The following is a 25935-nucleotide window of genomic DNA, read 5'->3' on the forward strand; positions in this document are numbered from 1 at the left end:
ACCCCAAGAGCTGCAGTTACACAGAGAGAAGGGCTGCGGGGGAGAGGCCAAGTCCCTGCAGCTCAGGCTCTCGCCACCTCTGTCACCAAGCACTCATGCCACTGTCTGTGAATCCCACGATTCTAGTCTCTCTGCACCTCCTCTCAGTAAATGACATGCCGAATCATTTATCTCTTCAAGCAGCAGAATCATTTATCCCCGTAAGGAGCTCACTGATTATATTACTCCCCTGCTCAAAACTCCTCTCCAAGCTCCTCCCCTGCCTATGACTTAAATCCCAACTCCTCACAGCCTGGACAGATGCCCTTCAGGCTCTGGTCTCCAAAACCAGTTTCTCTTTCACTTCCATGCCTATCCTCTGCTCCCCACCAAACTGGGATGCTGAGCCTTACCCTCAAGGCTGTTTCATATTCCCAATTCCATGCCACTGTCTGACATGAGGTGACCTAAACTCTACACATCTCTGCCTTCAGAAATACACGTCATCCTGTACGGACCAGCTCAGGTGCCACCTCCTTCACCCGACCTGAACTCCCTCCCTCATCCCTCCCTCCCACACTCCCCCGAGCATGAGGAAAGTGTCTCTGGCCACTTCGCCATCCAGTGATCTGAGTGTGTCTCTTTCTATCCTATCCCTGGCATGAGTCACCAATGTATCCTACTGAGTAAGTGCTCAACTACATATCCTTGGGACAGACAAATGAGCAAGGGAAAGGAAGACATGGAAGGAAAAGACAATTCGATGGCTGAGAGTAAGAAACTTCCAGCTTCAGCTGTGAGTTTGCTTCCCAAGTGGACATGATTTTGCTTCCCAAGCACACCCAGCATCCTTCGGATACGGCATGATGTGCTTGTTCATCTGTCATCCTGACCCATTTTCGGAAAGAGGTCAACCCCCTAACCTTCTCTCTCCTTCTCCAGCCCCGCCCCTTACCTCCACCTCCCACAGGGCTTTTGAACTCGTGGCAGATGTGGCTGACTGCCGGCCGGTAGTTCTCAGGAAGACATGCTGTTTCTTCCTGTGCTCGTCGCAGGTAAGGAACTTTTCCTGCTCCGCATGGAACAGCCTGACCACATCACCCTAAAACATCAGCACATGGAGGGTTTAAGGACAATGAATTTTACAAGAAGACTTAGCTGCTGCCCCATGTAGAGCCAAGTGCTGCCAGCCTGAGAAGTAGCAAACTCACCCCCTTCAGTATGTCATCTTTGTTGTCACTCCATTTCATGAAAAGGACGATTTTCCAGCTGGTATTGCAGTTGACAGAATTGACCTGGAAAACAAATGACAGTTATTTTTTTCACACATCCCTCCCCATGACTGTGTCTTCCAGCCCCCAAAACTCCTCATCACTGCCCAAGAAGCAGGGCTGGGCTTCCGCCCCAAAATCCTACCAGTTCACACCCATAAGTTCACAGGAACCGCAAATTTAACTGGCCTGGCAGATGTGTTTGGTAATCAAGGGTGCATTTGTGCCCATCACCATGTATGCTCGAAATGACTAAGGGAACCTTACTTCCAGCCTTTCTTCTCCAAGTCTCCTGTTCTGCAGCCAGAAAGTAAAAGTTCAGTAAAAACAAGGGCTGATAAACAAAGGTACAAAGACTCCCATGAATACACTCTAAAATGTGAATGAGCTAGTGACGCTCAATAAAAGCTACTGCTTGTACACTAAGTATACGCCAGACACTGGGCTAAGCGCTAGTATTCACGAATACGTTTAGTCCTCAGCAACACCCTAAAAAAACAGTCAGGACCATCACACCTATTTCAGACAGGAAAACTAGTGCACAGGGAGATTAGGAGATGTACTGTAACTAGCCTAGAAACGCGAAGCTAGGGGATGGAAGATTTGGGATTTCGTTCCACATCTATCTGACTCCAGAGCTTGTGTCCCCAACCTGTAGACAAATATTTATGTCACAGTCAAGTTACTGCCCTTTGGTCCTGTAATTGCCAAATTTGAGGCCAAGGAGATATATTGCCAAAATCAACATATCCCCGTTGCTAGGCCGCTGATGGCCTGTAGTATACTCATCTTAGTAATCAGCCAAAGACATTCTCCCAAGGGAAACAAACTGGAAAAAGGAGCTCCTCTGGCCAGAAAAATTTGGTAGAAAAGGCCCTTCTCTGGCTTAACAAATTTGGCAACAATCTCCCAGTTATAGGAGGCTTAGTAGACTGAGCCCTAGGGTAGCTATCAGCCCTCACCCAACCCCACATGGCAACCCTGATCCTGGGTCTTGGTTACTCACCTGCAGAACAGGTATGCTGCCCCAAGTCACTAATAAGGTCACTTTCAGCATGCACATGCTCTGGCCTCAAGAAGGCCTGCTCCTGCAGCCTCTGCCTGCCCACAAGCCATCACAAGGTTTCCCTTACCTCGTTGCAGCCAGGGTTATCCACCAGCTGATGGCTGCTAGCATGAAGGGGCTGGCCAGCGTTGACGGGGTTCAGTACAACCTTGTCACCAATGACCACCTGGAAAGGAAGAGGCCAACGGAGCTTTTCACAAAACAGGTCAGAAGTCCCTGGTGGAGGGCAGGTGGGCATCCTTAGACCACCCCCTTGGATATGGCACATCCTCAGCCAGCACAGCCAAACCCTTCATAGTACCGGCCAGCCAGTGATGTCCCATGATCCCTGTTCAATCCCTGGAGAAATGCTAAGACCAGCATGGGACACCACTGCCAACTGTCAATATCCCCCTTTTCCTATGTTAACAGAGATCTATAAGTAAGCTCTGAGTATTAGGAGTAGAAGCAGAACAATGCCTGAAGGAAGTCTATTTTTAAACAAATAAAACTATAATCTTCTATATCTAAAGCAATGACTTTCATACTTTTTTGGTACAAACCACAGGAAGAAATACATCTCTATTATATTCCAGTCATTCCTACTTATGTGCACATACATGTGTGTATATATATATATATGTGTGTGTGTGTACATATGTAGATATACATATCTATATTTATCTAAAACAGAAGTTACCTCCCTAAAACAATACTTATCCTCATTATGTTTAGGACAGCCTGATACTATCTATTCTACTCCACTTTCTAAAATGGTAGTCACAAGCCACTAAACTGATCTGAGTCCACAAATAGATCAACACTTGTTTGTAAAACACTATTCTACAAAGGATAACCAACCTTTCAACTCCATCTTACCTTCTCAACTAAGGTACAGCTGAACAGGTAAGTTTAAAGAATAAGAAAGCCAAGGATTTCCCAAAAATGAAATTTAGGATAAAACACCTTGCTCTTTTATTATGAGGGCAGAAGGAAGGAGAACAGAAATGATGGCTTCCTAAGAGGTAAAACCCATCTATTTTCAGTTTGTTACGTTTGGGAAGGATATACAATTAAATTTTCCCTAACTCCACTTGGAGTACCTCATAAATATATATTAAGTACCTCAAAAAAATCCAAAACTTACGATGAAAACTAAGCTTTACTGGACCTGGCCTTCTCTTCAGTTGAGGATCAATATTTACTGCATACCAACTGGGAAGGAATGGTCTGCTTCTACCTGCTTCTGGGATACAGCATATAAATGAATACTACACTGCCCAAAGCTTGTAAACTTAAATAACAATACTGAAAATGGCAAAACTCAGTTTGAGGTTAAGGCTAGCTGAGCATTTTGACAAGATTTCAAGCTGTTTAAGGAACACATTTCGTTTTAGTAAAAAAACTTCTATTTCCGAATCTTAACAAGGTCAGAAAAATGGCTTAATAGCATTTAAACATACTTGTTGTCAAGTATATGCCCACATAATGACGTACTAATGTAGCTGACAAGTATCAGAACTGCTCTAAGTCACACGGACAAGTATCTCAGTGGCTTTATATCCTAGGGACCCTGAGGAGAGAAGCCTACTCAGGACCAATTGCAGTCACTGAAATGGGATGGAGAGCCTGTCGGCTTATTGATAAAGGAACAAGTGAAGAATAATCCTAAAATCCATTCTCCTTCCCTGTTGTCTCTAGTTCTCTTCTCTTCTCCTTCTTTACTAACTTTATTTCCAAAATAGAGAGGCGTTTCCATTCCACTAATGATCTAGAATGACAGGGACACTGCCCGGGATATTAATATATGATAGCTGTTTTCATGGTGAAGTTAGTGAGGTAATGAGCTATTCATACCATTTTTTCAGAAACTCAGTAGGAAAAACACAGCTACTGTATTTAGGTCACACTTCTCTCCAAATTTCCGTTTCCCAAACATTGGTTTCCATAGTGACTCCCTTCTCTTCATACAGGATGAGCCTCTGGTTCCAACTATAACATTCTCCCAGTTGACTTCTATATACAGTTAGGGTTGGAGGCATGGCATGGGGCACTCCCCAGGCTGTGAGTCTGCACTTACACTGTCTCCGATGGAGCGCAGCTTGTAGAATGGCTGAATATAAAACCAGGACCCTTCATTTCCCGCCTCATCCAAAGTCACTCTCATGGCGTTCTTCTCCAGCAGAGCTGGAAGCCTCTTATTCACAGTTAGGTATTTATTACTTTTCAAATGCAGGAGCTGAAAACCCACAGAGAGAATAAGGGGAGTGTCAGCAGTTCTCTGAATCTCTAAGATGTCTCTCTCAGTCACATAATATGTATCAAACATTCCTTCCACCCCTGAGCTAATTGTGAAGTTAGAGAGTCATCGAAGTGCCTGAGGCAGGGAATAATTAGAAAATAAGAAAGAGCAAAGGGAGAAGTAGAGGGAAGAAGAAATATTTTATTTTATCCCCCCCAACATGGCCATGGACAAGATGGATGCTGTTCATGTCAAGCACACCGTCAGCAAGGAACAGCACTCTGCCATCTATTAACAGGTAGGAGCCTAATCCCATGTAAAGGAGCTGAGGAACAGCAATCTGAATATCCCTGACCCTAACATGGAGCTAAGAAAGGCACTTCTGAGCACAAGAAATAGTTGAAGAGATGACCCTATAAGGGGTAGTCATTTTATGTGGAATAACATGGCTACTATAAATTTCCACCTTCAAGTGCTAAGCACTTTATTCTTGATTCTTGGGAGAACCAAACAACTAAATGGGAAACAACCTGTCTCATAGTAGGTATATAGCAGGAAGCATTGATTAATGCTTCCCAAATTAACAGGCTGTAAGAGAAGATGGAAGGGTGATTATAGATTGCTCAAATCCTGGAGAAATATTAAGACCAGCATGGAACTTCATTGCCAACCGCCAATATCCCTTTTACACATGTTAATAGATACACTTTCTAGAACATTCCTAGGAGGTCCACACTCTTCTATCAATGTTGTTAGAGTCATGAGTCTGACTTGTGAGTCCCTGGCATCCCTAGGCCATTATACACAAGGGGAAGGCAATGCCCTCTTAAGTCTTCATTGTTATCCTGGTGAGTGGCCCCCGATCCTCCACACACCTGTCCAAGTGCTGAACTGAATTGGTTTATAAACTGACATTACGTAGAGATGGATCCCAAGATCCAGGCTTCGAAGAAGTAATAATATCAGCTAAAATGTATTCAGAGCTTACTCTGGGACAGATACCCCTCAATCATTCTAGGAAACAAATATCATTATTATTCCCATTTTGCTAGTGAGCAAACTGAGGCCTGGGAACATTTCTTGCCCAAAATCTCATAGTCATTAAGTCACAAAATCTGAATTGGACTACACTTAAGGGTTTACAGTCTTAGCCCCTGTACCTACCTTCCGTCTTCAGTTCAAGCCATACTCTCTGATCTAACCACATTTGAAAGCACTGGTCTGGCCCAGTAATAAAGCTGATACTGAACTCTGGGCCCACCTGGCCCCTTGTGTCCTTTTTCAGTTGGACAGAACTTGAAAGGAATTTGGAGTGGGACTGGAAGGACCTATCTTCAAACAGATTTGAAAGCTACTTTACTATCCCAAAAGGCCAAATCATAATAACCCATTTAAACATAAAGGGTTGCTATTACCAATGTGGCAATTCTACTTTTTCCATGATCTAGATTATCACTGCTCTCTATCTAACACAAATAACAATGGGAAGGAATTCCTTTGGAACCAGTCAAGTTTAAATGGCAAGTGCTATCTTTCAGAAAGGGAAATAATGAAGCAAGATAACCAGATGGGTCAGGTCTTCAAAAGTTGGTCACTATTACCCTTTGTGTCTCTATCAAAATGATCCAGCAACTAGATAAACAGAAAAAGGCTACAGGGGTACCTGGGTGGTTCAGCCAGTAAAGCCTTGGATTTGTTTTTGGCTCAGGTCACAATCTCAGGGTCACTAGTCAGAGCCTCTGGTTGGGTTCTGAACTCAGTGGGGAGTCTGCTTGAGATTCTTTCCCCTCCTGTCCTTCCCCCTCTGCTCCTCCACCCCACACCCACCCCCATTTGTGCAGGCACTAGCTCTCTAAAATAAATATATAAATAAAATCTTAAAAAAAGAAGAAAAGAAAAGAAAAAAGAAAAAGGCTACATTTGGCACTGGACCTTCTCACACACTATTTTCTGCAAGGATAGACCCAGATAGATTTTTCTTAGCAAACCCCGCAGTAGCTATTTCCTAAAGTGTGTTTTATCCCCATGCCAACTTTAAAGCCACAAGGGATCAACAAGTAAACCCCACAACCCATGAGACAAGACATGAGACCCATCATCAAATATTCTACCTGGAGGTACTGAATTGCTCTTACTGCCCCTGTGACCAGCTCTTGAACCAACAGATAAAAGTTACAGGGAAGCCAATTTTTACCAAATAGAACTTTCAAGGAAAGCAAGTGAAACAAAAGTGCAGCAGCCAGGCTCATTTCCAGATAGGGAACTTCTCACTTAAAATATCTGCACAGAACTTACATTACCAACTACAGGGCAGAGTAATGGCTTCTCGTGCTGAGAGCGGGCCAACTCAAAAGCCCAAGAATCCAACCCATATAAGAAGAAATGCTAGACGTTTTGCACCAGACTGGCTGTCTCCATGGGAGTTCTGCTGGAAAGCTGTCCAAACCCAATCTCATGTGTTTATTTTTTAGTTTTGTTCTTTGTAACACTCCAGCTCCAGAAGAGAAGGGTGGCCATGACCTACCTGGATCACGTTGCCATACTGGATTACGGTCCCCAGCAATTTCCTGTTTTCTGTCTCATTCTGCTTCTTTTCCAAGTCTGCAGCATGCTGTACATGGAGAAGAAATACTGGTCACAGAGAGGAAACAATGGCTTATATTTCTCCACAGTGATGCAAAACCAATGTCACCAGTTCATACAAGAGCCACAGAAATAAGCAAATACCTAAGCAAAATGAGCAAGGGGTTCAGGAAGCCATCCCACTCTGCCCTTGTTTTTGTTGGCCTTCTTGGCTTTTTTTAAATATATTTTTTTTCTTTCAGGCATTCATGGACATCTGCTTAGGTTAAGACGACGTCAAAAGCTTGTGTATTTTTGAAGAAAATAGGGTAGGGGTGGGAGAGAATTTGCATAGCCTTTTATGATTTGTAAAAGTCCTCTTTTAAGTTGGAGTAAAATAAAATTGAATTTAAATGCTGGTTTCAAGTGATTTCTGGTTCTGCATCCTGGAACATTCATGAGCCTCAGTTTCTACTTTTGTAATATGAGGATAAAAATAGCACCTACACTCTCATGTATCACAGCGCCTGGTCACTGCAGCATTTATGGAATGCTGGTTATTATTGCTAGACACTACGGTAATTTATTTAATTTTTATAGTAGTTCCCTGAGGAGAAGATCATTATCACCACTTTTTTTTAAGACTTTTTATTTAGTTATTTAACAGAGAGAGACACAGCGAGAGAGGGAACACAAGCAGGGGGAGTGGGAGAGGGAGAAGCAGGCTTCCTGCCAAGCAGGGAGCCCAATGCAAGGCTCGATCCCAGGACCCTGGGATCATGACCTGAGCTGAAGTCAGCTGCTTAATGACTGAACCACCCAGGTGCCCCCATTATCACCATTTTAAGAAGAAAAAACAGAGATTAAAAGGTTTATTTGACATTGCAATTAGTTGGGATAGTGGGTACACAAGGGGTTTGTTATACTATTTACTTCTGTGTACATTTGAAATTTTGCTTAATAATGTCTTATTTTGAGGCACCTGGGTGGCTTAGTTGGTTAAGTGTCTGCCTTCGGCTCAGGTCATGATCCCAGAGTCCCCTGCGTTGGACTCCCTGCTCAGTAGGGAGTTTGCTTCTCCTTCTCCCTCTCCCGCTCCCCCAGCTTGTTCTCTCTCTCTGTGTCAAATAAATAAATAAAATCTTTTAAAAAATAATGTCTTATTTTAAAAATCACATATCTGTATTGTGGTATGTGTCCACACACACACACACACACACACACACACACACAATGGAGTATTACTTAGCCATTAAAAAGAATGAAATCTTGCCATTTGTGACAATATGGATGAACCTAGAGGGTATTATGCTAAGTGAAATGAGTTAGACAAAGACAAATACCTCATGATTTCACTTACATGTGGAACCTAAAAAACAGAGCAAATCAACAAACAAGGGGCGTCTGGGTGATTCCGTTAGCTAAGCATCCAAACTCTTGATTTCAGCTCAGGTCACGATCTCAGGGTCATGAGTTCAAGCCCCACATTAAAAAAAAGAAATGAACAAACAAAAAAAGCAGAAACAGACCAATATATAATGACAACAAACTGGCAGGTGCTAGAAGGGAGGGGGTAGGAGATGGGCAAAATGGGTGAAGAGGAGTGGGAGGTACAGGGCTCCAGTTATGGAATAAATAAGTCATGGGGATGAAAGGCACAAGATAGGGAATACAGTCAATGATACTGTAATAGTGTTGTATGGTGACAGATGGTAGCTACACTTGTGAGCAGAGCATAACCCATAAACGTGTCAAGTCACTATGTTTTACACCTGAAACATAACACTGTGTGCCAACTATGCTTCAATTAAAAAATAAATAAATAAAATATGATGTTGGATATTTTTTAAAAAACCACACATCTATTAAGTAGCAGAGATAATCCTCAAACCCACATTTGGGTTAACTGCAAATCTATAGGTACAAATGGGGCCAGGAGACATTACTAGTCCAAATTTGGCATGCTCGGGAACCTGGTAAAACTGAAGAGAGGGTTCCAGAATAGTCTGCCAGGGCCATCAACTGGAACAGGCATTTTTATTCACTTACTTGTACACCTCAGAAAGTACTGTTATCATATTATAACAAAGCTGAAGGGGAATCAGCTTTGTCCTAGGCAATAAAGAAACTGTTGTTCCAAGCCCTGTCCCCCAAACCTAGACTGGGTCAAACAGAAGTAAATTAGCAGAGAAGAAATTCCATATCTAATCTGATGGATAATAAAACCCTGGTGACCAGCCATACATTTCAGAATAGCTTCCACTGTTCTCTTCCTGGAGTTTCCCTCTCCTTGAGGCCAGATGCCCCCCAGATGCCAATGGGCTAACAGGCCTCTTTCCCAAGAACAGTCTGCATTCTCACAGGACCTCCTGGGTTTGGGCCTGGCTCCACCACACACCAGCTCTACCATCTTGGCCAGGTTACTTAATTTCCCCAAGCCCCACTCAATGTTCTCGATCACAAAATGGGGACAATGCAAGGGAGATCAGAGAAAATGCGTGCCTGATACATAACAGGCATTCAATAAATTCTAACATTATTACACATACATTTCTAAAATTAAGAAATGTTCTAACACTCTGATGATGAGAATTTCAACTGGTGGACTAAGTTGGGTGGGGGAGGAATCTTTCCATTTCCTTTAAATCCAGCATATGCTCCATCTCTACCTTCAGTGTAAGTATTTTTAGGAAGGTACATCTTTTGACAAAAATAAGCTGCAGAACCCCAATGTTTATAGCAGCAATGTCCACAATAGCCAAACTATGGAAAGAGCCTAGATGTCCATCAACAGATGAATGGATAAAGAAGATGTGGTACATATATACAATGGAATATTATGCAGCCATCAAAAATTTGGAAACTTGCCATTTGCAACGAGGTGGATGGAACTAGAGGGTATTATGCTAAGTGAACTAAGTCAATCAGAAAAAGACAATTATCGTATGATCTCACTGATATGTGGAATTTGACAAACAAGGCAGAGGATCACAGGGGAAGGGAGGGAAAAATGAAAAAGATGAGACCAGAGAGGGAGATATACCATAAGAGACTCTTAATCTCAGGAAACAAGCTGGAGTGGAGGGGGGTGGGGGGGTTGGGGTGGCTGGGTGATGGACATTGGGGAGGGTATGTGCTAGGGTGAGCGCTGTGATTTGTGAAAGACTGATGAATCACAGACCTGTACCCCTGAAACAAATAACACATTATATGTTAATTAAAAAAAAAGACCTCAAAAAAAAAAAAATAAGCTGCAGAAAGCAATCCTAAACCAAAAAGAAACCACATTACAAGAGGGGATGATCTGCCTATGTTAGTGCAGATCACTGTAAGTTTCTCACATCTGTCTCAACCCTGTAAAACAATGGTCTATTCAGAGGCTTTCCTCCCCTCTCTCTCCCAGAATTAGTTACCAGTCTGCTTCTCTCAGTTACCCAAGGATAAAAACCCCTGGGTTCAAGACACATCCAGAAATAATACCAGCACAGACAACATGCCAATCCTAGGCATCCGAACTGCCCTCAGCACCGTTCCTAGGTCTCTCTTCCCCTCCATCCACACCCTCCCTACATTTCTTCCCACCTTCTGTTCTTCCTAGTTTCATGCCTGTGCTGCACCCCTCCAGAGATCTCCAGAGCACCGCACAGGTTCTATAGGTAGTCTCCCAAACACAGCACTGGACAATCTACTTGGAAGGAGGGTTTAGACTTCTTAAAGAGGTATTTGTTCTTGCCACTAAGTAGTTGTCTCTGCTAATACAGACAAAACAACTGAAGAAAGAAAAAAATGTCCAAGTGGGAAAAATCAATACGTTCAATAAAATAAGACACAACGTCTTCCAACAAATACAGTTTTTTTCCTCTACTCAAAACCTCATACTGAAAGGACTCATCTTTAGTAAATCACAAAGCTGTGTTTCTTGGGTTTAAATGACATAAAGTTTACTGTTTAAGAGAGAAAATTCTCATGGACATTCCTCTTACTCCCAATTTCCAGTGGCCTCAGTTTAAGAAGCACTCATCTAAAATATTAAGTTCCTACGCTTAGATGAAGTGCAAAAGGGGCAACTCAGTGTTTGCTGACATGTCTACACAGAAACATCAAGTCAGTCATCAAGAAGGCATATATTCCATATTAAAAACTAATTAAGTACCACCAGCTCTACCAAAGAGTATTTGTCTAAAAAGATATAAAAGGTAAAATTAGAAAATATTAGAGAATACCTAAGAACCTCTCTTAAAATACTGTCACATCTGTAATACTGTTGAAAGGTTTAATGATAACCAAGCCTACATAACTACTGAATGAACATTCCATGCATTGACCTTATAGACCATTTGAAGAATTCACTTTTTCTTTAAGTATAAGCGTACTTTTTTAAAGAGAAAACTCTCCAATTCATTTTACTTTTTACTAAATATATAAATACCAAATGTGTTCACTTGAGTTCGCCCATCGGTCCTTAGATAACTTCCGCCACAAAGCCAAATTCCAGTCTTAAAACCATTCTTCATGATTTTTGGGTTCAAGAGTGAGGCACAGATTGGTAAAAAGGTAGTGAGGTACTAACTACACCTGGGCCCACTGATCGAGGTTGCTTCACCCTTGAACAGAATGTGACTTGGTCTGTTAAATCCTTCCAAGCATATTCTAAGGAATGGCCCATGCTGTAAGGCGGTGAACTGACAAATCTTTCTGAAGGATTTTCTGGCCATGTCTCTCAAAGATTTTCAACAGGCGCAACTTTGATTTAGCAATTTCATTTCCAGAAATTTCTCCTAAAAAGATAATCTTGCACACAAACAAGTCCGTAACAGCTAGTTTCAGTACTATAAAAACTGTCAGGATTCCGAATACCACCCACCCCACAAGGATTGGCTATGTAAAATTACAGCGCTGACATACGTGGAAGAACCATGTAGCCAATAAAATGAAAATAAAAGATTCTTATTTATTCATTACATATTAAGTGAAAAAAAGTGAGTTAAAGAAAGAGGAGACAGCAGTACGTTTCCATTGATACTTCAAAATGTAGAAACACAGGAATATAATGGGGGGGGGGGAACACACCAAATATAAACCAAGATCATATTTGAGGAGTAAGATTTAGGGACTGTATTTTTTTTCCTTTTTTTACTCATGTATATTTTGCAATTATTTTTCTATCATACTCATGTGTGTTATTTCTTCAAAAACCTCATCATATCTCTGTGACAAATAGCCTTGATTTTTTCAAAAGTCATCTTAAATGGTAACATTTTCAAAATTTAAAACCTAATAATTTAAATACCTTTTGCTCTTTTCCCTTACACACTGGGTTGAGGACTGTTTTGAATTTCTTTTTTTTTTTTTTAAGATTTTATTTATTTATTTGACAGAGACATAGCGAGAGAGGGAACACAAGCAGGGGGAGTGGGAGAGGGAGAAGCAGGCTTCCCGCTGAACAGGGAGCCCAATATGGGGCTTGATCCCAGGACCCTGAGACCATGACCTGAGCCAAAGGCACACGCTTAACGACTGAGCCACCCAGGTGCCCTGTTTTGAATTTCTAAGGAAGAAATAACACTTAATGCTACGGTCTCTATCACCGTGGTTCACCATGGATATTACCATGCTCCCTAAGCAACATCAAGGTCAATCTTATCATAGCCACCTGTTATTTTATTTCAGAAAAACAGAGAAACCATTATTCAGTTACTACAGAAAGGTCACTGGAACAGTGGGGAAAGGTTATTTCAGGTCAACAAACTCTACATTGTGTAATACGATAGGGAATTAAGGCTTCTGAAAACAAGCAATAGAGGACCCAGGCTTCGGGAGACAAGAGACTTGCTATTCCTCTGGCTTTTCCTAGCTTGTCAAGACTGACTTAATGTAATTGACCGTTTCTCAGAACCAAAACAATGCAGGTCAAAATGCTGTCAGCAAACAGTAGTCAAGGCCTTTGAACACATTATGTGATTTGTGGGTGGGAGAAAGCTCATTTTGCCAAAAGACTTTTGAGAAGTCATGACCAGAAGAGTTAGGATCCACTTAGTCCTGCAGAGGGAATGAACACACAGTAACCAGCCACTAGATGTCATTCTCCCTCAGAATGCTGTTTACATGTTGCTTATCCTAGTCAAAAGGAAGTCAAGTGGTCTAGACAACTAATTCCTTAAATGGCATTAATTTAAAATAATCTGACCTTTGATTGGGGTGCTGCACAGTTGTTGACAAAAATAAAAATGAAAACCCACTGGAGACTTGCCATCAACCCCCAAAAGCAAGCAGCTGGCCAAAATACAACATTTTAATGACTGTACTAAAACACGTACATAACTTCTGGACACTAGAGGGGGAAAAAAAGGTCCAAAGAAGCAGGAAAGTAGGAAATGCACAAAGTCAACATCCAAGTCACATCAGTACTCCTAAATCAGGGGAAAGTACTAGTTTCCTTTGTAAAAAAATGTTTTAAAGAACCAACAGCATGAAAGAGCTATTTCATTTTCTTTCTTTTTTTTTAATTTTTTTAATTTTTTTTTTAAAGATTTTATTTATTTATTTGAGAGAGAGAGAATGAGAGAGAGCACATGAGAGGGGGGGAGGGTCAGAGGGAGAAGCAGACTCCCTGCTGAGCAGGGAGCCCGATGCGGGACTCGATCCTGGAACTCCAGGATCATGACCTGAGCCAAAGGCAGTCGCTTAACCAACTGAGCCACCCAGGCGCCCCTTTCTTTTTTTTTTTAAATAAGGAGTTCAGAGTTCTTGATCACCTTCAAGATTGCATTTTTTTCAACTGTGCAGTTTTTTGCACAGTTCATTCATGGGAAGGAGCACTGAAAGCAATTTCCATTGACACTTCATCACAGGTTGCAAACAGGTGGCTAAAGAACCCCATCCAGCTTGAGACATTATTGTACTGAATGGATGCTTTAAACTTCAATTGAATTAGTTGCCAACATTTTTTTAAAAATTGAGATATTAGATATAAAGCATGAATTTTTAGCTTCTCTTGAAAAAAGTAGAAGATGTGGCAGCAGCTCTGGGCCCAGGTTCCCACGCAGCAACAGCAAGGGGACAGAACAGCCCCCTCTGGACCCACAGACATGCACACTCCACTTAGCAACCAGGCCCACCAAGTTCCTTTTATTCCAGTTGGCTTCCTGCATCGTCAAGAGGAATCTGATTTTACAACTCCTGCTGTAAAAAGCATAGGAAAAGGAAGGTTTTTGAGATGTACTCTTTTTTTTTTTTAAGATTTTATTTATTTATTTGAGACAGAGAGAATGAGAGAGAGAGAGAGCACATGAGAGGGGGGGAGGGTCAGAGGGAGAAGCGGGCTCCCCGCCGAGCAGGGAGCCCGATGCGGGACTCGATCCAGGGACTCCAGGATCATGACCTGAGCCGAAGGCAGTCGCTCAACCAACTGAGCCACCCAGGCGCCCCTTGAGATGTACTCTTAAGATATGATTGAACAGAATGATTTTCATATCAGAAAAAGAAAAGTCCGAACTACAGAAGACGTACTTCTTCCAAGATAACCCCACAGGCATAAGCACTAAATAGCTAATTAGAGAGATGTGCAAGATTAAACAATCTTGCCCAACCCATTCAGCTAGATTCCCATAGTCCCAGCACAGACGTCAGGAGGACCCTGGGTCATCACAAAATTGGGGGAGGCGGGGGATGCTACTGATATTCAGTGCACAGGACTCAGGATGCTGGATGCCCCAAAATGCATGGTACCATCCTGTATAAGGATAAAGCATTATTAATCCTGTACAGTTGTATGTCTGGTTGTCATTTACATGGGTTAAAAGGCTGTCTGCAATTTCTGGGTCTAGCTCCTAACTCCACTTTACATATCAACACAAAGCATAGTTTTACATGGTTTAATTACCATTAATACATTTACCCAAAATGCAAGGGCTATTTAATAAAGGGAAGAGTGTACTTTGCATTATTTGTAACACTACCAAGATCTGCTGACCATTTTGGAAAATTACTTACAAAAAACATGCTTTTTAGCAGCCAGTACTACACACCTACCTGAGTCACAGTCTTTGGTTGCCTCAGAGTTTATACAAACAGGAGTGAACATTTACTTCCTTAAGTCCCCTAGAGTAATCCTGCCCAAGCATTAACTAAAGTACACGATTATAAGATTTATTACTTTCCTTTTATTTCTCCTTCATAATTCATTTTAAAAAAATCTGGTGTCTTCAGAGGTTGTATTATTTATGAATGTTATTTCCTGTTCATATAGTTACATAGTATTTTCTATTAAGAGGGAGTCTGTTGAGGTTGAGAATGTCTGCCCTAAAATCATGAAAATAATGATGCAATTCCTTAAGTATTCAAACCAACCTATTTGTTTCTGTTCTCTCTTCTTCTCCTACCCTCTGACTCCCACAGATGCCTCAGAATGAGGCTTGTCACTTCTTCTTCCTCCAGGAAGCCCTCCCTGACTACCACATCGCCCACACTTACTCACAGAGATGGATTTGGGTGCCCCATCTAGGTGTTCCCACAGCCTCCTAGGTGCTTTTAGGTTCACCCCTTAATAGTACTTGCCACACTATCTTGTCACCACTTCTTTATTCCTTATTAACTCTTGAGCTCCCAGAGGGTTCAGATGCTGTCACAGTTTTATCCCAATTACCTAGCACTGTGCTCCTTCATTCAACAAATATTTCTTGAGCACCTACTATGGGCCAGATACTATCACAGGCGCTGGGGACACAGCGGTGAACAAGCCAGCCATTGCTTCTCATCGTGGGGAGCTGTCATTCTAATGAATGAAAGAGGATAATTAAGGGAAGTACTACATATAATTGCAGACTGTCATCAGTGCTGAGAAAAATAGTGTTGCAGTGGAAGAAAGCCAGCAGGGCATCGCTGAGATAAGGGAGGTGAGGTGAGACCTCGCTGAGATAACACTTAAACAGAGATATGAAGGAGGCAAAGGTCTTCACCTAGGAAAAGTCAGGAGAAGAAAGTTCTAAGTTGACAAACTGGAAGCACAAAGGTAGCAAAATTGTTAAGAGACTATGGCGCTCAAAAAAATGAAGTGAAATAAAGCTACTGGAGCAGAGTGAGTGCAGTTCAGAAGGCTCAGAGGAGAAAGCAGGGTCCAGCAAAGCATAACGTCTAGATTTCATTTTAAATGCAATGGGAGTTACTGCCTGTGTGTTCTCACCCTGGACAAGCTCACTGAGTTTAGGAACCAGGTCTTTTCATCAGACCTAGAGCACCTAACCCCATCCAACATGGTACGCACGGGACCAAGAAGGCCCTCCACAGGACCCTTCCTTTTACCAAATGCAGCTGGTTGTGACTTTGCCAAAAAAAAAAGAAAAGAAAAGAAATTAGTCAAGGAGAGCCAGCGTGACAGATGACCTGGTAAGCTCCATGGTGCTCACAGATACTCTACGTCTTTAACTATTACCACTAAGTCTCAAAAGAGACCTTTGTTTTTCATTCCATTAGTAAATATTTGAGTGCCTACTGTGTGTTACAGGCATGAGAGAGACAGCAATGTGCAAACCTGACACAAATCTGTGCCCTCAAATAGTTTACATACAAGTGGGGGTAGCCAGCTGATAAGATACATTAGAAAGATTATGATAAATGACATTGAGAAAAATAAAGCAAGAAAGGGGCATAGTGAATGGGTTGCAATTTTAATACTACTACATTGGATATATGTCATGTCCTTCTAAATATCTCAAAGTAGTTCCACACAAATTAGCCTCACCAAAGAATTAGGTCATCTAGATACGAGACACTAGAAAACTATGTCATTGTTTTACAGATGGAGAAATATGCTCAGAGAGGCTCCGAAACTCGCTCATGGTCACACAACACATCAGCAGTGGAATAAGCTTATATGCCAACTAATAGTCAAGATATATACAGTGCTAAAATTTATTAAGCACTTATTACGTTGCAGGCACTGTTCATGTGCCTTTTATGTTTCATTTCACATAATTCTCACAACAATCTCTTGATGTGGATATTATTACCATTCTCATTTTAGAAGCAGGTAATGAAGGCACCAAAGAGCTAATTAACTTTCCCAAGATCAGTACTGAGTGAGTGATACAGCCAGGATTTGCTTCCAGAGCTTGTGCTCATAACCAGTACTCTAGCTAGAGTCACCCCAGAAAGGGAATGGCTAAGAAAACAGTAACTCTCAAGGGATCCCAGGTTGACTCCAACCCATCTCTTCTTAGGGTCAACTCCCTTTTACCCCTTTATCAAAGGACATAGGAAAGCCTGTGCCCAGAGCTGGAGGGTTGCAAAGCTAACTCACTTCACTCAGACACAACCCAAGTGGCCGTTCCTAAGACCCCCATCATGGAGAGGTCCCTCGCAAATACGTACGTGCAGTTTGTTGAGCAATACGGCATCTGTTGTGCTGTTGGCCCCTGGCTTGGCAGCTTTCCAGAACTGCTTCTGGGCAGAGTAGCGATTCATGGGACATAGCTTAAAGAGGCAATCTAGAAGTGAAACAAATAAAAATCATTTTTGAGGAAGTATATGCATTCAACCTATGAAAAAACATTCTACGTATGTATAAATGACAAGTTACAAGGCCCTTTTAGGAACCTTTCCTCTGACCTTTAATCTATACCACCACAATGTGAGGTGCCAGGTGAGGAAACTGAGGCTTTCAGAAAGTAAGTCAATTCAATGGCCATTGTCACACAGCCAGTTAGGGGCGGATCTAGGACTCGGAGTTCAGAGCTCTTAAAGCTACCCCATAGTGATCTCCTTTCCTTCATGATGGGCAGACAGAAGGATGGACACCCTAGTAATATGCAACAACACAAGCATTTTCATATGTAAATATAACTCTCTTCCATCCAACTACATTAAAAAAAAAAAAAAAAAACTACAGAAGGGGTGCCTGGGTAGCTCAGTGGGTTAAGCGTCTGACTCTTGATTTCAGCTCAGGTCTTGATCTCAGGGTCGTGAGTTCATGCCCCATGTTGGGCTCCATGCTGGAACCTACTTAGAAATAAATAAATACTAAAGAATCTTTTTGGCAGGGACCTCTTAGGGCAGTGGTCTCTTGAGCACCATATACAAGATGATTCTCGGGAGCAGAAATAAACTATTAGGGGGGCTTGCACTGAAACAGCACAAGCCTTTGTCCCTCAGTGTCGGTGCATCATGATGTGTTTCCATGTGGGTATGCCTGGGCTCATATGACTTCATATATCGTCTTAGGTAGTAGAACTGGCCCTCACATGCGGAGAAAGGGGAACCCTCCTGCACTGTTGGTGGGAATGCAAGCTGGTGCAGCCACTCTGGAAAACAGTATGGAGGTTCCTCAAAAAGTTGAAAATAGAGCTACCCTACGACCCAGCAATTGCACTACTGGGTATTTACCCCAAAGATACAAATGTAGTGATCCGAAGGGGCACGTGCACCCCAGTGTTTAAAGCACCAATGTCCACAATAGCCAAACTATGGAAAGAGCCAAGACGTCCATTAACAGATGAATGGATAAACAAGATGTGGTGTATATATACAATGGAACATTATGCAGCCATCAAAAAAACAAAAACAAAAACAAAAAAACCCTGAAATCTTGCCATTTGCAACGATGTGGATGGAACTGGAGGGTATTATGTTGAGTGAAATAAGTCAATCAGAGAAAGACAAGTATCATACGATCTCACTGATATGAGGAATTCTTAATTTCAGGAAACAAACTGAGGGTTGTTGGAGTGGTGGGGGGTGGGAGGGGTGGCTGGGTGATAGACATTGGGGAGAGTATGTGCTATGGTGAGCGCTGTGATGAATCACAGACCTGTACCTCTGAAACAAATAATACATTATATGTTTAAAAAAAAAAAAAAAAGAAGAAGAAGATAGTAGGAAGGGAAAAATGAAGGGGGGGAAGTCGGAGGGGAAGATGAACCATGAGAGTCTATGGACTCTGAGAAACAAACTGAGGGTTTTAGAGGGGAGGGGGGTGGGGGGATGGGTTAACCCAGTGACGGGTATTAAGGAGGGCACGTTCTGCATGGAGCACTGGGTGTTATATACAAACAATGAATCATGGAACACTACATCAAAAACTAATGATGTAATTATGGTCACTAACATAACATAATAAAATAAAATTAAAAAAAAAAAGAACTGGCCCTCACACAACAGACAAGTGGCTTCAAAGTATTTCTGCAAAGAAATCCAAACATCGAAGATAATTGTAATGCAAATCGAGCACAAGATAATTGTAATGCAAACCGAGCACGTAAGAAAAAGGCACAATCAACCCTTGTTGCATTCCTCTTGTGAGCCACTAGACAGGGAAAATAATGATGATCTAAAAAAGAAAATCTGAAATCACCTAGATAATAAACCTGATAAAACCATTTAAAGCACTGTCTCTAATGATGAGCCTAACCCTACAGCACCTCTGTGCCTTACGGTAGGATAATCATAATAGGATAATCATGATAGGATACTACGCTGTTTAATCTTCATCTTTTCATCAATGTTTATTTTCCTGTTTTTATAATGTATACAATATATTAGTACTGTAACACATATATAGAACTTTTAAATATTTACATAGACATAGTTTAGATGTATACTTGTCAAATATTTTTGATAGGGACATGCTACCAAAAAAGTTTAGAAATAATTGCTCTAAAAAACTAACACGAAAATTGACACTTATTCCCTAAGAAGTTTACATTTTGACATAACTGGGTTTTTAAAAGGTTAAGTATTAGGGCGCCTGGGTGGCTCAGTCATTAAGCGTCTACCTTTGCCTCAGGTCATGATCCCAGAGTCCTGGGATGGAGCCCTACATCGGGCTCCCTGCTCCGCGGGAAGCCTGCTTTTCCCTCTCCCACTCCCCCTGCTTGTGTTCCCTCTCTCGCTGTGTCTCTCTCTCTGTCAAATAAATAAATAAAAAATCTTAAAAAAAAAAAAAAAGATTAAGTATTTATAGAGTAAAATTAATAACTCTGGAATGAAAACCCAGGTTTGGAAAAAGTATACTCTGAAGTATTTCAGAACGAGCTTCTAAGGACATTCAATCTAGTAACCACACACTTATTCTCATCTGTTCACTGAAACAGATTCTCTTAAAGGACCTCAAACAGGAGAATACCTAGTTATAGTCTACACCAAATAACTCTTTCAAAGCAACAAAAATTCATTTGCTATCAAGTATGTAGACACTAGGACTTTGCTCTAATTCAGATCACCGTTTCTTCTGTTGGGATCATTGAATTTTTACAAAGTACTACACAATCCCTTGACACTGTTCAGGAAAAAAAATAAAAGATCATTTAATTGTAGAAATAAAAAGTACTTGCCCCCTTTCTGTAATCTCCTTCTTCACTAAATATTTCTACCTAATCACAAGCAGTTATAAGTTAAATATAAAACCACTGATGCCTACCCTTATCAAGAACATAATCCACCTACTCAAAGTAATCATTAGGGCATATGAAAGATGCCATCTAGATCATTAGAAAACAAAGGACACTGCAGGTAACCTATTAAAAGATAGAGCTGTTGTCCCCACCTCTTATGAAAGCCACACGTCACTGTCATTTACTGTCTCAGTGGCAACTTAATGACATCACTGAGACGGTATTCCTACCAGTTTCACATATGTGAACCCCCCCCCCCATTTACCCCATGAACAAGCACACACAACCATGAGACTATTGGTCAGCTTAGGTCCTAGCTTTGGTGGTGGACAGAGGTGGGCTGGACAATGGTGACTTCCTTGATAATCACATGACTTTAAAAAAAGGCATTCAAAACATGAATGCCATCAGTATTAGTATTTGACACAGAACTTACTTTATGGGCCAAATTAGGTAAACAATTTCAAACTTCATCAATAATGAGAGTAAAGCAGTCTATTTTTTTCCTCTAACACACTTCATATGATAATAGCTAAATGGTATAAATTGCAAACAAAAGAATTTAAGTTGGTTCTAGGAACAATCAGGCTGGAATCATAATGCCAAGGGATTAACATGAAATGGAAAGTACCATTCTACAAGTGTTCATGGGACAGCCAAGTCAAACACCCCACTTAAATAAATGGGCCACAACACAGGCTCAAAACTTCAGGGGACTTTCCCTTCATCTAGGATGACAGTGTCAATTTAAGTACTATCAATCCAACCAAAGTCTTGCCATAACTTCCACACCAACTATTTTCCTTGGACAAAACAAAGCACTGCATTGGATTAAGCGTATTTACAACCAACCAGCTATGTAAATATAAGAGATGCTAACAAACTAGTAACAAAACCAAATTAGCCTTGCTGATTTTGTCCTGTCTTCCCAGTTGCTTAGCAACTGATTCAAAGAGAAAATTAAATTAAGCAATTCAAATGTGATGTTAAACTAACCTTCCAAAATTCTGCAAGTCAGCGGCTCCACATTGCCCTTTGCTATTTGGATGGCACAGCAGGGCAAAATTAAAGTTCCACTGGATTCTAATACTGTGCCAAGTATAGAAATACACAAATACAGGAAATCCAGAAGAATATATATAATACATATTTGAGAGAGGGGAGTACATGTATGTGTATGTGTATATATATATATGTATGCATGTACACACACGCATACACACAGTGGTTTGATCTCACCCCAAAGAAATGCCACAAAGAATACCTTATGTGACAAGTGTTATTTTAGGCCTTTGAAGAATAAACTAAGCTTTCAAAAAATTACTTCTGAATATTCCTAAGCTTTAGCAGATGCCATACTGGGCTAACACAGAAGAAATTAGTCGAACAGAGGGTTGGGTTACATGCTGAAGGGCTCAGTGGGCTGGAACCCAAACAGAACAGGCCATGGGAGACCTTCAGCATCCCAGAACTTGGTTGGAGGGAGAAGGGTCAACTACTTGAGGATGCATTAACTATGAAATGAGCATTTGTGGTGTCCAGTTAAGAGAAGAGGAAGTCAAGGGGCACTTGGGTGGCTCAGTTGGTTAAGTGTCAGGCTCTTGATCATGGCTCAGGTCTTGATCTCAGAGTCATGAGTTCAAGCCCCACATTGGGAAAACCAACCAAACAAACAAAAACAAAACAGAAAGAAGAAGTCAACAGGTGTTCATGGAGCCCTCTGCAACAGGGTCCCTGGGGGAGAAAGCAAAAGAAGCCCTCTCAGAGGGAGCCACCTTAGGGACTAAGTCAGATAATAAAGGCTGCCAGAAGAACAGCCAAAACCCCACTCTCTCCACACCATCCTGCACCTACATCCCTAGATTTTTGAACTCTAGAATGAAAGCCTCCTGAGTGCAGAGATTTTTGTCAGTCTGGCATGCACTCGTAACCCAGGGCCTAGGAGTACAGAAGGAGTGCAGTGATAGCTGCTGAGTTAGTGACTATATTGTGCTGTAATCTCTACAGCTCCCCAAGTCATGACAGGTATGTCCTCTCAAGACACCTCCAGTCCTAAGCCCCCAGGAATCTATTCATGGACACAATTACCATTTACTAACGTGCCTACTGTGTGCTGGGTGCAGTACAGGGTGCTGAAAATACAACACTGCACCCAACTCGCAAGTTTCTTAATGACAGCAAAAAACTAAAGATGCAAGTTGAATGACATCAAGTCAAAAGTATGTGGAGGGAAGCCCAGTGGGGCTGCTGTGGAGAAGCAGCATCTGACCCAGGGTCATCAGGATGGGCACCCCGGGCACAGTGGCATCTGACAGAGAGCCGAAGGGTGTGGGGGAGCCGCCTTGATAAACACCTGGTGGCAAAGCCTTCCAGGCAAGATGACTAGCAAGCGCAAAGGCTCTTAAATAAAAGAAATTTTGAAAAGATTAAAAAAAAAAATAGAAAAGATGGCCTGAAGGTACTGGGCAACAGGGAGAGTTACAAGAGATGTGGCCAGAGAAGCAAGCAGACACTGCGTCATGCAGGGTGGTGTAGACCCTGGGGAGGCATCTAATTTTTATTCTAAAAGCAGTGAGAAGCTACCAAAGGACTTTAAGCCAAGAACCTCCTAAGGGAGCCTTCTTTCTGGTGTTGGTGCCTACTAAGAAAGGGAAGGCTGGGGAGGAGTGGATTTGGGGAGAAAAGTAGAAATCAGTAATTTCAACTATGCTTCGTTTGAGATGCCTATGAAACATCCAAGCTGAAATGTTGAGTAAGCCATCCATCAACTAGCAGGTTGGAAATACAGGAGTTATTTAAGGAGTGTGGGCGGGGGAGGGGAGGGATGCTGAAGAGGAGAAACGTTGAGGAAGTCAGCATTACAAATAGAATGGAGCTACACATCTTTGACTAGGGAGGGCAGAAAAAAAGACCCCTCCTCTCTCCTTTCCCTCCCCCCCAAAAGAAAACAGTAAAACCTAAATCCATCCCCTACGAAACTCAGTTCCATCTTCCCAAGTTGCAATAAATGAAGATGGAAAGAGGATGGAGGGGTGGAACTTGATAGAGAGAGAGAAGTGAAGCCTGAGTGTCTGCAGAGGGGTACCAGGGAGAAGGAAAACAATTTGCCCAGTGGAACCCTGGAAAAGCTCAGGAACCCAGGAGGACATTGTGCAGGGCACATCACTGCCCAAGCCAGAGCAAGGACAAAGCGCTCCAGGGGCTGAGAGCATGGTGCTGAGGACCAGGAGTGACAGATGATTCCATCCCCTGCCACATGGAAACATACTCAGGCTTTCAGAGGCAGAGAAGACTCAGTACACGCTATGAGTTATGTAAACAAAGAAAACATTATTGCTAACTCCACAGGAAAGCTGCACATTAAAATCTAGTATGTCAGTAGCTCAACAGTGAACAATATTTACATAGTCATAAAAATCTAAGACTGACATTATTAGTCTAGCCAAAAAGAAGTGGTACAACTCTAATGGGAGGATGGAAGAGGAGCAGAAGAGTGTCGGAAAGCCAACCTCATCTACAATAACAGGAAGTCAGCAGAAGATATTTATAATAGGTTCATCTACAGACATCAAGAGATACACATCATCTAGAAATACAGGGGTAAATACCAGTAGAAAATGTTAAAATATTCTAAATTGTTGCCTCTGGAAAGTGGGAGGCAGGAGGTGTCAGACACAGGACTGTTATTTTTATTCTGCATTTTATCAATATTTGAACTTCTTTGAGGCGAAATTCACATAACATAAAAATAACCATTTTAAAGTGAACGATGCAGTGGCATTTAGTACATCATAATGTTGTGCAACCACCACCTGTACCTGGTTCCAAAACATTGTCATCACCCACAAAAGAAAGTCCCTATCTATGAAGTTCATTCCCAACCCTCAATATTTCATTTTTTAAAGAATGTGCACCTATCAATGAAAATGTGTAACTTTCTAAAACAACCTTTTTGTACTCAAGGGCATCTCAGTTCTGAGTTACCACTCCACAAATGAGTGACAAAAGGCAGCAAGCTGGATAATGCCAGGGAGCAGTGGGGATACAGAACCCTTCTGCACTGTTGATGGATACACAGACTAGTGTAGCTACTAGGGAGGAGTCAAGTTATATAGATACACAGAGCCTATAACATGTAATCCAGCAATTCTGCTACTGGGCAGACACCCCAAAGACAAGTCTCACAGGCCCTCGGGTCTCCCAATTTCAACTGAAGGAGAAGGTTCTAGGGAAGAGAGCCATGAGAAGGCACACCAGCTCTTAACTGTACTGGCCTGGGAGTAACACAAAACCTGTATCACCAGTCATTGCTGATAGCCAATCACATGACCTCACGGTGCTACAAGGAACTAAAATATGTACTTCAGCTGAGTGCCCAGGAAGAAGGCATTTGCTGGGTACCTAGCAAACCTCTATGGCTGTCTGTCCTTCAGAATGCCAAGGATCCATTTCACCCTCTCTACCACCATCCACCGGCCAGTGTTGCAGCAGTTAACTAGACAAAAACAGTCCCTTCTCTCATAGAATTTGAGCTCTTCAAACCTACTTCAAGGACCAGAAACACAAATAATCAACCATCATTTTTTTAAAAAAATTCTTTATTCACCCATCATATATAAATGCAATTTTATATGGAGAGAAATCAAGGGGAGAGTTATGTAAGTTACAAAAACAAAAAATTTAAGTGTTGATCATTCATATATTGCCTTCTTTTGAAAGGGGGAAGGGCAGAGAATAAAAATTTCAAAAGAACAGACAGAAGAAAAGGCAGAGTATTCCCCAGTAATGGAGTTAAGATTTAAAAAGAAGTATTGAAAGGGAAATAGTAAACAATCCATATTTCAAGTATTCTCCCAATTCAACTTTACTACACTGAAAGTTTCACAATGGTAGGACTAATCTGCCTTATTCATCATTCTGTCTCCACGGCATTCAGTAAAATACTGGGCCAATGCAGAAGAATGAAACTTGACCATTCTCTTACACCATACACAAAGATAAACTCAAAATGGATGAAAGACCTCAATGTGAGACAGGAATCCATCCAAATCCTAGAGGAGAACATAGGAAGTAACCTCTTCCACACTGGCCACAGCAACTTCTTTCAACACATGTCTCCAAAGGCAAGGGAAACAAAAGCAAAAATGAACTTTTGGGACTTCATCAAGATAAAAAGCTTCTGCACAGCAAAGGAAACAGTCAACAAAACAAAGAGGCAACCCACAGAATGGGAGAAGATATTTGCAAATGACACTACAGATAAAGGGCTGGTATCCAAAATCTATAAAGAACTTCTCAAACTCAACACCCAAAAAACAAATAATCAAGTCAAAAAGTGGGCAGAAGACATGAACAGACACTTCTCTGAAGAAGACATACAAATGGCTAACAGACACATGAAAAATGTTCATCATCAATAGCCATCAGGGAAATTCAAATGAAAACCACACT

The 25935-nt window shown here is 41.6% G+C and overlaps 1 protein-coding gene across 2 annotated transcripts in view; it reads right to left on the bottom strand.

Moving 5' to 3' along the window:
* Positions 1-25935, bottom strand: part of ITPR1 (inositol 1,4,5-trisphosphate receptor type 1) — a 307485-nt gene that overhangs the window by 190644 nt on the left and 90906 nt on the right. For both annotated transcript variants that reach the window (XM_021695119.2, XM_021695118.2), the window contains exons 3-8: positions 17468-17583; positions 7062-7148; positions 4376-4534; positions 2384-2482; positions 1191-1274; positions 935-1081 (exon numbers count right to left, since the gene is read on the bottom strand). In XM_021695119.2, coding sequence (XP_021550794.1) covers positions 935-1081; positions 1191-1274; positions 2384-2482; positions 4376-4534; positions 7062-7148; positions 17468-17583 — 692 coding nt within the window. The remainder of the gene's footprint in view (positions 1-934; positions 1082-1190; positions 1275-2383; positions 2483-4375; positions 4535-7061; positions 7149-17467; positions 17584-25935) is intronic.

The sequence above is a fragment of the Neomonachus schauinslandi genome, chromosome 1 (genome assembly GCF_002201575.2).
Source record: "Neomonachus schauinslandi chromosome 1, ASM220157v2, whole genome shotgun sequence".
Taxonomy (NCBI): Eukaryota; Metazoa; Chordata; class Mammalia; order Carnivora; family Phocidae; genus Neomonachus; species Neomonachus schauinslandi.